This window comes from Cervus canadensis, chromosome 28 (genome assembly GCF_019320065.1).
Source record: "Cervus canadensis isolate Bull #8, Minnesota chromosome 28, ASM1932006v1, whole genome shotgun sequence".
Classification (NCBI taxonomy): Eukaryota; Metazoa; Chordata; class Mammalia; order Artiodactyla; family Cervidae; genus Cervus; species Cervus canadensis.
Window position 1 is genome coordinate 18,939,006 of NC_057413.1, and position 13,105 is coordinate 18,952,110.

At 54.9% G+C, this 13,105-nt stretch overlaps 1 protein-coding gene and 1 long non-coding RNA gene across 2 annotated transcripts in view; one reads left to right on the top strand and one right to left on the bottom strand.

Moving 5' to 3' along the window:
* NOTCH4 (notch receptor 4) overlaps nucleotides 1-13,105 on the top strand; it is a 24,987-nt gene continuing 11,882 nt past the window's right edge. The window contains exons 1-17 of the mRNA XM_043450590.1: nucleotides 1-226; nucleotides 1,012-1,093; nucleotides 1,276-1,568; nucleotides 3,813-4,160; nucleotides 4,258-4,380; nucleotides 4,495-4,731; nucleotides 4,856-5,011; nucleotides 5,718-5,912; nucleotides 7,383-7,496; nucleotides 9,292-9,405; nucleotides 9,494-9,616; nucleotides 10,451-10,610; nucleotides 11,229-11,374; nucleotides 11,729-11,881; nucleotides 12,086-12,203; nucleotides 12,432-12,519; nucleotides 12,852-13,005. Of these exons, the coding sequence (XP_043306525.1) occupies nucleotides 160-226; nucleotides 1,012-1,093; nucleotides 1,276-1,568; nucleotides 3,813-4,160; nucleotides 4,258-4,380; nucleotides 4,495-4,731; nucleotides 4,856-5,011; nucleotides 5,718-5,912; nucleotides 7,383-7,496; nucleotides 9,292-9,405; nucleotides 9,494-9,616; nucleotides 10,451-10,610; nucleotides 11,229-11,374; nucleotides 11,729-11,881; nucleotides 12,086-12,203; nucleotides 12,432-12,519; nucleotides 12,852-13,005 (2,671 nt within the window). The 5' untranslated portion in view covers nucleotides 1-159. The remainder of the gene's footprint in view (nucleotides 227-1,011; nucleotides 1,094-1,275; nucleotides 1,569-3,812; nucleotides 4,161-4,257; nucleotides 4,381-4,494; nucleotides 4,732-4,855; nucleotides 5,012-5,717; nucleotides 5,913-7,382; nucleotides 7,497-9,291; nucleotides 9,406-9,493; nucleotides 9,617-10,450; nucleotides 10,611-11,228; nucleotides 11,375-11,728; nucleotides 11,882-12,085; nucleotides 12,204-12,431; nucleotides 12,520-12,851; nucleotides 13,006-13,105) is intronic.
* LOC122429913 overlaps nucleotides 6,515-13,105 on the bottom strand; it is a 23,700-nt gene continuing 17,109 nt past the window's right edge. The window contains exons 2-3 of the long non-coding RNA XR_006266186.1: nucleotides 8,507-8,615; nucleotides 6,515-6,875 (exon numbers count right to left, since the gene is read on the bottom strand). This is a non-coding gene — a long non-coding RNA (uncharacterized LOC122429913). The remainder of the gene's footprint in view (nucleotides 6,876-8,506; nucleotides 8,616-13,105) is intronic.

Consider the following 13,105-nt stretch of genomic DNA (forward strand, 5'->3'; position numbering starts at 1 on the left):
GTGACTCAGGAAACAGCTCAGACGTGAGGTTCGCAGCAGGCCGAGGAGGAGGAAGAAGGGGCCGTGGGAGCAGGGGAGGTGCTGTTGCCTCAGCGAGGGGCTCTGAGGGTCCCGCTGGAGGGGGCAGGCGGGATCTGGGCGTGGGGCAGGGGCTCTGGAATGCAGCCGCCCTCCCCACTGCTGCCGCTGCTGCTGCTGCTGTGCCGGCCAATCGTCAGGACCAGAGGTGAGGCTCGGGGGTGGCGAGAGGCCAGCCAACCCACCTTCCTTCGGAGGAGGTCCGGTGGGTGGGAGACAGAGGGCCAAGGTCCTCGCTTTGAGGCAACACTGGATGGAGAAGATTCTTGCCCCCAAAATGGGACAGTCGGCAGGGAGACCCAACTCTGCTCCTGCAGCTACACAGACCAAGGCTGTGGGCCTCGTGCCAGGGGTGGTGACCGCAGGGGGATGGGTGAGAGGGTGCCCACCCCCGGGGAGAACCAAGTAGGCCCTGGAACTAGGGGACACCACGCTCTTGCAGTCACGTTTAGGAAGAAGAGAGGAAACAGGGTGACCACCTGCTAAGGGAAGCGATGAGAGGGAACAGGAGATGGAGACATGGGAAAGTCAAGGGCTCACCAAGCCCCTTTCCCGGTTCAGCTATCCCCACCCCCGGTGGCTCAATGCTGGGCCCTTCCGGGAGGAAATCCCTTTAGTGTTTCAGCCATTCACCTCCCAGGAGTCCCCTCAGCCCCCCCTCCTGATCCCTGTTGTCTTGCTTCCGAGGGATGGGGCCTGAAGCTGGACTTGGGAGGCCAGAGAATAAACAGGAAAGGAAGGGTGGGGATTAGTAACCGAGAGACCTGGGATCTAGGGGGCTGGGGTGTGAGTGCCACGTGGGGACTGGAACAGGGGCGTAAAGGCGATGGTGGTGTGAAGCACCCTCGTGGGCTGCTGCAGGCTGGTCCCTCCCAAGCATCCAGAGGAGCACGATGCTCCCTGCTCCCATCTCACCCTCATCTCCATCCCTAGGGCTACAGTGCGGGAGTTTCCCAGAACCCTGTGCCAACGGAGGCACCTGCCTGAGCCTATCCCAGGGGCAAGGGGCCTGCCAGTGAGTGACCCTCGTGGGAGTGGGAGATGAGGAAGGGGAACAAGGGAAGGGATGGGGAGAAGGGGAAGAAAGGAGAAAGGAAGGAGGCGAAGCAGATGAAGAGAAACAAATGAAGGCAAAGGAGGGAGGGAGGCGGGAGCAGAGGGTCAGGATGTAAACTTTCCTCTCTCCACCCCTCCCAGGTGTGCCCCTGGCTTCCTGGGTGAGACATGCCAGTTTCCTGACCCCTGCCAGGATGCCCAGCCCTGCCAGAATGGAGGCAGCTGCCACACCTTTCTTCCCACGCTTCCTGGCTCCCCCAGCACCCCCTCTCCCATGGCCCCCAGCTTCTACTGCACCTGCCCCTCTGGCTTCACTGGCGATAGGTGCCAGGCCCAGATCAAGGACCCCTGTTTCTCCTTCTGTTCCAAAATGGGCCGCTGCCACCTCCAGGCCTCGGGCCGCCCACGATGCTCCTGCATGCCGGGATGGACGGGTGAGTGCTGATGGGAAAGGAGGAACGGACAGGCGGGGGCTGTGGCTGGGCTGCGGGGTAGAGAGAGGGAACTGGAGCCCAAGAGACTGTGAGCCTTTGGAGGATGGAGGCCACGAGAATCAACCAGCCAATTCTCGGTGATCGGTTTACCGGAAACTGACATTCACCAGCAGAATTGTAATGACTGCTAAAACATTGAGGTATTTCCAAGCCAGCTGGTAAAGAGCAACTGCTATAGACCATTTTCCCAGCCCCCTCAACCTCCCCTGACCCAGTAGCTAGACGGTTAATGCCTAGCACATCAGGGGACCTCCAGGACTCTGCATTCTTTTTTTTTTTTAATTTATTTATTTATTTTAATTGGAGAATAATTACTTTACAATATCATGATGGTTTTTGCCATACATCAGTATGAACCGGCCACAGGTATACATGTGGCCCCCCCATCCTGAGCCCTCCCCCAACCTCCCTCCGCACCCCGTCCCTCTGGGTTGTCCCAGAGTATGGGCTTTGGGTGTCCTGCTTCATGCGTTGAACTTGCACTGGTCATCTATATTACATATGGTAATATAGGGCTTCAGTGCTATTCTCTTAAGTCATCCCACCCTCATCTTCTCCCACTGAGTCCAGAAGTCTGTTCTTTACGTCTGTGTCTCCTCTGCTGCCCTGCACGTTAGTACTGTCTTTCTAAGACTCTGCATTCTGAGCACCTGAGTGGCTCCTTTTCTGAGTGGTGGGAGCCCATACTGTCACTGGGGAAGGCTGCAGTGGTGGGAGGTGTGATGGGGATGGGAGGATCTGACCCAGAGAGAGGAATGGGTGCCCATCCCAGGAGGAGGGCTGCAGTCCTGGGGCACAAGAGCAGAAGGTATGGTGGGCAGGTGTGCTACCCTGTCAGGGGTGCCAGGACAGAGCTGTGAGGACCTGGAGAGAAAGGCTCCATGGCACCTAAACAGAATGGAGAGGACTACACCAGGAAGCAAAGCCCACGTGGCAAGGAAGTGCTTGGACGTGGGTGCCTCCAGGAGGGGTGGACTAGAGGCGAGGCTTCTCAGACTTGAGTAGGCACAGCAGTCACCTTTGACTGATTGGTGGGTGGATGGATGGATGGATGGATGGATGGATGGATGGATGGATGGATGGATGGATGGATGGATTGTGTGTGCTCAGTGGTGTCCAACTTCTTTGCAACCCTGGAAGGCCTTAAAAATGCTAGTGCCCCCATCCCAGAAAGCCTGCTCTAGTGGGTCTGAAGCAGACCCAGGGAATGGAGATTCTTAAACTAACCAGGAGATTCTGAGGAAACTGGGCCTGCAACTGGGTGTAAGAGACCAGCATATGTGACAACAGGAAGGACGGGCAGTGGCGGCTTGCCAGGCCTTGTGCTTCAGAGTAGGGGCTCTGGGCAGCACCCTCCTCAAGCCCATGGCCAGCTCCGCCACTGACTAGACATGACCTTGCATACAATATTTAAGCTGTCTGGATCCTCAGCTGTCAGCCAACGTCCACACTTCGTAAGGCTGTTGTGGAGAGGAAAGGGGGCGATGCTCAGAAAGTGCTTACTTAGTTCAGTACCAGCAGCCACTGCCACCATTCCCGCTAGTGCACATGGCTGTGGAATCTCTTTACCATGATCCGTTACAACCACTTAAAGATCAGGGAATCAGGATGAGAGAGGCGAGATGACTGCCCGAGGGCACACGGCTGGCCGGGGCAAAGCCACGGGCTATGTCCTGTCTTCAGAGGATCCATGCTTTCTACTTCCCCACCACGTGCTCATTCATGTCCAACTCTCATTCATGTCCATGACTACTCATTCATGTCCAACTCTTTGCGACCCCATGGACTGTAGCCCACCAGGCTCCTCTGTCCATGGGATTTCCCAGGCAAGTGTACTGGAGGGAGTTGCCATTTCCTTCTTCAGGAGATCTTCTCCACCCAGGTCATCACTAAAGGGACACTGAGTCCCAAATTTTCCCAAGCAGGTTTGATTTTCAATACTCCCACCAACAGCTACATGTTCAGTTTTCAGTTGGAAAAAAAGGTGGTCATTCCAGAGAGAACCCTCCCCATAAATGATAAAACTGAGGATGATGGACTAGGACAGGGAGCGGATGGGAAGAAGGGAAGGAAATACGGAGTTCAGACATAGAGATAACCCAGAGTGAGAGCGGGTCATTCTGGAGGAGCTGGAATGTGTGCAGTGTTGGAAACGGCCCCCTCACCCTCCGTCCTCTACCTCAGGTGAGCAGTGCCAGCTTCGAGATTTCTGCTCAGCCAACCCCTGCGTCAATGGAGGGGTGTGTCTGGCCACCTATCCCCAGATCCAGTGCCGCTGCCCACCCGGCTTCGAGGGCCATGCCTGTGAACACGACGTCAACGAGTGTTATCTGGACCCGGGACCCTGCCCCAAGGGTACCACCTGCCATAACACCCTGGGGTCCTTCCAGTGTCTCTGCCCCGCTGGGCGGGAGGGTCCAAGCTGCGGACTCCGGCCGGGACCCTGCACCCCGAGGGACTGTCTCAACGGGGGCACCTGTCAACTGGTTCCAGGGAGAGACTCCACCTTCCACCTGTGCCTGTGTTCCCCAGGTGTGTCCTCACAGGGGTCTTCCCGAGGCCCCTCTCTGGGCATGGAGGTGGTGTCACGTGGGCCCCCTTCTCTCAGCTCATCGCACGACCCTGTCAGGCTTCACAGGCCCAAGCTGTGAGGTGAATCCAGATGACTGTGTCGGGCACCAGTGTCAGAACGGGGGCACCTGCCAGGATGGGCTGGGCACCTACACCTGCCTCTGCCCAGAGGCCTGGACAGGTGAGTCGTCTAAGACAGGTTGCTGGCACCGGTGGCCCAGATGGTCAACCCCTGTTCTCCAGTCCTCACAGGGCCCCCAGCTACAGCGCCTGTCCCCTTCTCACTCCCCTACAGGCTGGGATTGCTCTGAAGATGTGGACGAATGTGAGGTTCAGGGTCCCCCTCGCTGCAGAAATGGGGGCACCTGCCAGAACTCAGCTGGCGACTTCCACTGTGTGTGTGTGAGCGGCTGGGGAGGCGCCGGCTGCGAGGAGAACCTGGACGACTGTGTGGCCGCCACCTGCGCCCCCGGATCCACCTGCATTGACCGCGTGGGCTCCTTCTCCTGCCTCTGCCCACCTGGGCGCACAGGTGTGATGCAGAGGGTTCAGGGAGGCGGGAGGCGGGAGGCGGAGATGCTAGGTGACCGAAGCACCAGGAGAGCACCTGGGAGCTTCAAGCAGCCTCTGAGCGCCTCTCCCCAACCCCTCTCCAGGCCTCCTGTGCCACATGGAGGACATGTGTCTGAGTCAGCCATGCCACGAGGAAGCCCAGTGCAGCACCAACCCCCTGAGCGGCTCCACACTCTGCGTGTGTCAGCCAGGCTACACAGGGCCCACCTGCCACCAGGACCTGGACGAGTGTCAGATGGGTGAGGCACCCCCCTCATCAGACCCTCTCTAAGCCCCCACACAGCCTCTGCACTGAAGAGGGAAATAGGCAAACTAGTTTTTTGTTGTTGTTGTTGTTGTTGTTGTTTGCAAACTGTTTTTCAAATTAAAAATCATCTCAGGAATTCCCTGGTGGTCTGATGGTTAGGATGCCACGATTTCACTGCCAAGGGCTCAGGTTCAATCCCTGGTCAGGGAACTAAGATCCCACAGGCTGCACAGTGGCCAAATAAATAAATGAACATCTATTTTTTCCTGAATGTGTCCTTATTTGGCGTCTCTTTCTTACCCAGTCTTCTCACCAATACTCAGCCCTCCAGATCCCATTTAGTCATTTCTGCAGTTTTTTTCAGATTTTTTTTTTTTGATGTGGACTATTTGTTTAAAGTCTTTATTGAATTTGTTACAATATTGCTTCTGCTTTATGTTTTGGTTTTTTGGCACCAGGCATGTAGGATCTTAGCTTCCTGACCAGGGAGTGAACCCACACCCCCTGCATTGGGAGGCGAAGTCTTAAGCACTGGACCACAGGGAAGTCCCACTCCTTCTCCACTTTAGGGTCACAACCCCTTCCCCCACTTTCATCTCATTTGCCACAGACAGGCCCCCCATACCTTCCCCGCCACTCAGGTCTCCTTGCCCTTCCACCCTGAGCCCGGTGGACTCCCAGGTCTTCTCTCCTCCCAGCTCAGCAAGGCCCCAGTCCCTGTGAACACGGCGGCTCCTGCCTCAACACGCCCGGCTCCTTCGAGTGCCTCTGTCCGCCGGGCTACACGGGCTCCCGCTGCGAAGCCGATCACAACGAGTGCCTGTCGCAGCCCTGCCACCAGGGCAGCACCTGCCTGGACCTGCTTGCCACCTTCCAGTGCCTCTGCCCACCAGGTACCAGCTGAACGGGGCCTTGGGGGGAGGAGCCAGGGGACTGGTGCTAAAGCCACTGGACATGACCCCTCCAGAGCATAGTTAGCCTGAGGCCAGTTGGGGTCAGATAGCAAAGAAGGATTCTCCTCGTCTCCTCACCCCCCAGATGAAAACTTTAAGAAACCAGTGCCCACCACCCCGCCCCCAGGAAAAGAGCTTTCACAGATGGTAGTGAGCTTGCACACTCCTCAACTCTGTGTTCATTTCATGGTCACCATGGCATGCACAACCTGATCCACTGTATGCAGAGGCCCATCAAGGGAGAGCAAAGCAGCAGTTAATAAACTTTTCATGCTGCAGCCTCTGCTTACGTCAACCCAGAATGTTCCACCTACTCAGGGAAACTCGCCCCTATAGAGACCAAGAGCAAACTTTTAAATTCCAAAGGGTCTGTGTGCTTGAATCTGGCTCAATGGGAAAGGAATACTGCAAAGCAGCACCTACCTGTAAGTTAGAGTTAAGGGGAGAAACATCTCCCAGGGAGACAGTGATGGAGCCAATAGCAGGGAGCTGAATAAAACTAGAAAAACAATAGCTTACTTCTGCCTGAGCATCTTGTGGGCATTATATAATCTTTACAGTATCCCTCTGAGATCAGCATTGCTACTATGCCCATTTATAAATGAAGAAACTGAAGCACGCAGGGGTTAAGTGACTTGTTCAAGGTTGCCCGGCTAGTAAATGGTAGAGTCAGGATTCAAACCCGGAGCTTTGACAGTTTCACCCACTACACCACACAGCCTTCCTAAGCTGAGAAGTGTCCAAGGAAAAGTGCTGAGACCACTATCCAGTAATCCAAGGGACAAAGTTGTAGATACTAAGGAGCTTCAGAGGCAGGCTCCCCAGGCCAAAAGAGAGAGGCAGCCGAGGTCCAGAGGCTGATCCACGTCAGTTCAGGGTGAGACAGCGGAGACCAGGAGGAGCCTGGAGAAACAGGACAAGTATGGGAATGACACAGATTCCCAAACACCCTTCAAATCCCCACCTTGGGGATCCCTGGTCTCCCTGGCATGGAGGCCTGCCCAGGTAGCATGGAAGGAATGGATTACCTACAAGCAGACGCCCATTTGTCACACTGGTGCCTAGAGAACCTCCAGGCTGCTCAGCCGTCCTGGGTGAGCCCTGCCTTCTGTTCACTGAGGAATGGCCCCAAAAGGCACTTCCCTGGAGCCCTCCCAGAGGTCCCGGCAGGTGCCCTGCTCCCTGAGCTTTCATGCTTGAAGGGGGCAGAGCCACTGTTCAGCAGAGCAGCAGGGCCTCGGTTCACCTCTCCAACCTACATGCAACGGCCCCTTAGGAGGGGCCCCTAGCGGGGGCTGCTATGGAAAGACACCTGGCAGATCAAGGACAGGGCTGGTTCTGGAACCCGGCCTTTGGGGCAGAAAGAGGGAGGCAGCTGAAGCAAGGCTGACCTCACCTGCATGTCCTCAGGCTTAGAAGGGCGGCTCTGTGAGGTGGAGATAGACGAGTGCGCCTCGGCCCCCTGCTTGAACCAGGCTGACTGCCACGACCTGCTCAATGGCTTCCGGTGCATCTGCCGGCCGGGTGAGTGCAGATTCCGCTCCACGGTTCAGGCCTGGCAGTCGCCGGCGGCCTCTCAAAGATCTCTCAGGCCTGGCCAAGGAGTGCCCCTTCTCTCCAACTCCCCTGCTCTCCAAACTGTCTTCTCTTACATCCTCCAAATCTTCCCCTGCTCACTCGCCCGCCCTCATCTCTGTCCTGCCAAGTCACCCAAATGACCCTCCCCTCCAGCCCTCCTTCAGAGCCCTCCATACCCTCCCCCTGCCCGCTCGGGGTCCCTGCTGGTCTTGGTGCTGCTAGCCATGGATGCAGGGAAAGTCATCCCAGACCTTCATTCTCCAGTTTCACGGGACATCCCTCTGTTCCCAGCTATGATAATAACGGATGTTTATTGAATATTTACTCCAAGCCAGGCACTTGGTTATGTACTTTCAGGCATTATCTCATTTAATCCTTTCAGTAGTACCATGATGTAGGTTATATAATCATGCCCCTTTTGCTGCTGCTGCTACTGCTAAGTTGCTTCAGTCATGTCTGACTCTGTGCGACCCCATAGACGGCAGCCCACCAGGCTCCCCCGTCCCTGGGAGTCTCCAGGCAAGAACACTGGAGTGGGTTGCATTTCCTTCTCCAATGCATGAAAATGAAAAGTGAAAGTGAAGTCGCTCAGTCATGTCCAACTGCTAGCAACCCTGTGGCCTGCAGCCCACCAGGCTCCTCCGTCCATGGGATTTTCCAGGCAAGAGTACCAGAGTGGGTTGCCACATTTCCCTATTACAGGGCAAGAAAAGTGAAAAGTGAAAGTGAAGGTCGCTCAGTCAGTCCAACCCTTTGTGACCCCATGAACTATATAGTCCATGGAATTCTCCAGGCCAGAATAGTGGAGTGGGTAGCCTTTCCCTTCTCCAGGTGATCTTCCCAACCCAGGGATCGAACCCAGGTCTCCCACACTGCAAGCGAATTCTTTACCAGCTGAGCCACAAGGGTAGCCCACAGAGGAAGAAAAGGGAGCCTAGAGAGGTTGGGTAGCTTACCCAAAGTCACATGGCTGACAGTGGCTGAGTGTCACTTTTATGCATCACCGTCCTGTCATCTCCACCTGCTCCAGGTGTCTTTTCTGGAAGTTCCTCAGGTTCAGTTTTCCTAGCAAGGAGAAAGGCCAGGACTTGTGTTTATTCTTTTGATAAAGTGTATTTCCAGCATTAGTACACATGTCCGGTTATGCCTTACTTATACGAAGGCTAAAGTTACCGAGTTATGCTCCGTTATGTCCCGAAATTCAAATCACTATTAGAGAAGCCCCCACATTGGTGCCTTTGTCACATAATGACACATTTATACAAAACCTCAAAACCCAGACCCTTTGAAACAAGATTCTCTCCCTTGCAATTTGTAACCATGTTATTTCTATATTTGTAAAGAGGAAGCTAGGTTTCTCCAGTGGCTCAGTGGTAAAGAATTCACCTGCAATGCAAGAAATGTGGAGACACAGGTTCCCATCCCTAGATTGGGAAGATCCCCTGGATGAGGGAATGGCTATCCACTCCAATAATCTTGCCCAAAACTCCTATGGACAGAGGAGCCCAGCAGGCTATAATCCATGGGTTCACAAAGAAGTCAGACTGGACTAAGCAACTAAACAACAAAGAGAAGGCTAAATACCAGTGTTAACTCTTAATTTCTTGTTTGAATCCATGAAATCATGCCTTTAAATCCTAAACATTTGCAACAAATTCCCTCATAAGTCTAGAGAAAGTAAAAAAAAAAAAAGAAAAAAAGACCTTGGTCATCTCTCCCCACTCACTCCCCATCCCACCAGGTTTCACTGGCCCCCGGTGCGCGGAGGACATCAACGAATGCCAAAGCTCTCCCTGTGCCAATGGTGGGGAGTGCCAGGACCAGCCTGGATCCTTCCATTGCAAGTGTCCCCCAGGTAAACTGGGGTTCAAAAACACTGGAGGTGACAGTGGGGACAGGGGCAGACTTCCATGAAGGGCCCTGATTCCCCTGTTGTGCCATAGGCTTTGAAGGCCCACGCTGTCAGGAGGAGGTAGACGAGTGTCTGAGTGGCCCATGCCCCACTGGAGCCAGCTGCCTTGACCTCCCAGGAGCGTTCCTTTGTGTCTGCCCCTCTGGCTTCACAGGTCAGCAGGGGAGAGGTTGGAAAGAACTGGAGAGATATTTGAGCACAACTAGGGTGGAGTCATTGATGAGTGTCTGAGATCGGGATGTGAGAACAGAATGAGAATGGAATCCCTGGAAGTTGTGCAGTGCAAAACCCGTACAACTGTACAGGAGCTGTGGATGTTACTGTAGGACTCACATCTGGCTCAACATGAATGATATGATTGGAGATCGGGAGCAGAGGAGGAGATTCGAAGGCAAACCATTCATTTGCTTATTTAGCAAACACTTATTAAGTTCCTGCTATGCCAGACACAAGACACAAAGTTGAGTTTGCTATCCTTGAGTGGCTTTAAATCTACTGCAGAAAGACCAGAAGGTCTCTTGTTAATTATGGCCCAGAGACGTGCTCTGAGAGAGGAATGCATTGGATCCTATAGGAACACAAAGAATTGGCCAACCCAGACTAGAGATGAGAAAGATGGCTGAACAGTCGTAAAGAATGAGTAGGAGTTTGTCGAGACAGAATGCCAGGCAGTGTGTTTTAGCCACAGATAACAGCATGTGCAAAGGCAATGGGTGGGGGAGGGGAGAAAAACACACCCCACTTGAGGAAATGTAGGACATCCAGAACTTGGGGTACCAGGGGCAAAGGTGAGAAATGCAGCACTTCTAGGAAGGTCATGTCATGCAGGACCCCATGTGTCATTCTGAAGAAGTTGGTATCCTGAGGCATCAGGGAGCCCCTGGAGGGCAGGGTACTGGGGAGTGAGCAAGTCATGCATAAGAAGTGGCCTTCAGCCTCATCAAGGACAAAGACAGACTTTGTTTTCTGATTCATCTCCCCACTGTAGGCCAGCTCTGTGAAATTCCCCTGTGTGCTCCCAACCTGTGCCAGCCCAAACACAAGTGTCAGGATCAGGAGGACAGTGCCCACTGTCTCTGCCCCGATGGAAACCCAGGCTGTGTCCCCACTGAGGACAACTGCACCTGCCACCATGGGCACTGCCAGAGGTAACATCTTCCAGGCCCTCCCCATTTACAGTCTCCTCTAGGTCCTCCTCAGCTAGGGCAGGAGAGGACAGCCAGTGAGGGGCGAGTCTGTAGGAAATGACCAACAGGGAATAGGAAGGGGAGGACAAAGTTCTGAGATCACAACCAGTGGGAGGGCTTGACTGGTGAGTGTTATCCAATGAGGGGAGAGTTCATAAATAAAGAGGGAAACAAGACTTGGGAGGATCAAAGCAGAAAGAAGTGCATTAAATCCCAGGACCAATTCATCTCATCATTCATTCAGTAGATATTTATTGAGTGTCTGTTATATGTGGATACTTTTCCAGGCACTGGGGAAATAGTACAAAGCAAGAGACCAAGTATTCCTATCTAAACCTCATGGAGCTTTTGTTTTAATGTGGAAAAACAGACAATAAACAAGTTATAGAAGGAATAAATGGATAGATAGATCTAGTTGGAGAAAATTAGTGGGGTTTTTCAGGCAAAAGGGGGACAATGCTGAGAGCAAAGTTCCTGAGAAAGGGGCCAGAGTCCCAGGACCAGAAAGAGAGAGGTCATAGGGGTCTGATCAACTGGGAAGAGAGAAGAGAACTCCCCCTCCTTTGTTTCTATGACCAGATCTTCGTGTGTGTGTGATGGGGGTTGGACAGGACCGGAGTGTGACACAGATCTGGGGGGCTGTGTCTCCACCCCCTGTGCCCACGGAGGGACCTGCCACCCCCAGCCCTTTGGCTACAACTGCACCTGCCCCACAGGTTACACAGGTGAGGCGCTCCCTAAACCGTGTATACCCTGGGCTGACCACCATCTAAGTCAAGGGCAAGGCCAGTGGAGAAAGAAGAACTGGGACTTCCCTGGTGGTCCAGTGGTTAAGACTCTGCGCTTCCACTGCAGGGGCCATGGGTTTGATCCCTGGTCCCAGAACTAAAATTCCACACGCATGCTGCAGGTGCAGCCCAAAAAAAAAGGAACTGGGCATGGGCTACAGTGCAGGAGGTGGCGGGAAAAGAAAAAAGGTTGGGTGGGGGAGACCACTGGGGATGGGGATGAGGAAGGGAAGGAAAGGGAAGAAGAGAAAAGGAAGATTCGCTTTCTCAGACCCCACTCACTTCCGTCAGGGCCCACCTGCAGTGAGGAGGTGACAGCCTGTCACTCGGGGCCCTGTCTCAATGGTGGTTCCTGTAGCCCCAGCCCCGGGGGCTACTCCTGCGCCTGCCCCCTGAGCCACACCGGGCTCCGCTGCCAGACCAGCATAGACCACTGTGCCTCTGGTGAGTTCCCACCACGTCCTGGGGCTGGGCCAGAAGGATGCAGAAGGGGGCCAGGGTACATTGATAAAAAATTAACTGGACACAGGGAGCCGTTGTTTGGGCGGGGAAGTTGGCAGGGTAGGGGGGCAGTGCCCTGTGTGTGACTGAGGTCACAGGCCAGGTTACAGGCAAGGAACCCAACCCCTCACAGCCTCCTCTCTCCAGCACCGTGCCTCAATGGGGGCACCTGTGTGAACAGGCCGGGCACCTCCTCCTGCCTCTGCGCCCGAGGCTTCCAGGGCCCACGCTGCGAGGGAAGGACCCGTCCCAGCTGCGCAGACAGGTGAGCAGGGCACACAGACCCCTGGGGGAAAGGAGGGAGCCCCTGCCAGCCTGCCACTCCGTCCTCCGGGGCTCCGCGCTGCCTCTCCCCCCACGCCCCACAGCCTTCCACTCTGCCTTCCCTCCGGCTTTCCCACCTCCCCAGCGGTTGCCTCCTCGCACGTCACACACTCCCACCCCTCGTTTCCCTGACCCTCCTCCTCCTATGCCCTCTCTCCTTCTTATCCAGCCCCTGTAGGAACAAGGCAACCTGCCAAGACAGCCCGCAGGGCCCTCGCTGCCTCTGTCCCCCTGGCTACACAGGAGGCAGCTGTCAGGTGAGGGGCCGGGAGTCAGGAGTGCAGAGAAAGGAGGAGGCTGGAGAGCTCCAGTGAGAGGGCCTTGGGCATTGACAGGGGGCAGCAGGGAAGCTTAGGAGAGGTGAAAGGAGGTTTGGGAGCCTAGGACTAGAGCTCGAGACCTGTATGGTTCACTGAAAAGATTTTTGATCCCAGCAACTCTTTTGGGATGCACATATCCAAGGAAACCAGGGAGGGTGACCTGGTCCCAGACCATTCAGGAGAGAGTTTTCGGGGGAAGGGATTTTGAGGAGCTGGCAGAGGACCATCTCTGGGCTCCTTCCTGCCTCACGCTCCCTCCTAACTTTCAGATGCTGATGGACTTATGCGCCCAGAAGCCCTGCCCACAAAATTCCCACTGCCTCCAGACTGGGCCCTCCTTCCAGTGCCTGTGCCTCCAGGGATGGACTGGGCCTCTCTGCAACCTACCGCTGTCCTCCTGCCAGAAGGCTGCTCTGAGCCAAGGTACCAACCCAAGACTGGCTAGGGAGCAGAGGAAGAGTAAAAGCATCTCCTCCTCTAACCCACCCCTAAGGACATTCACACACAACAGTTGGCCAACCGA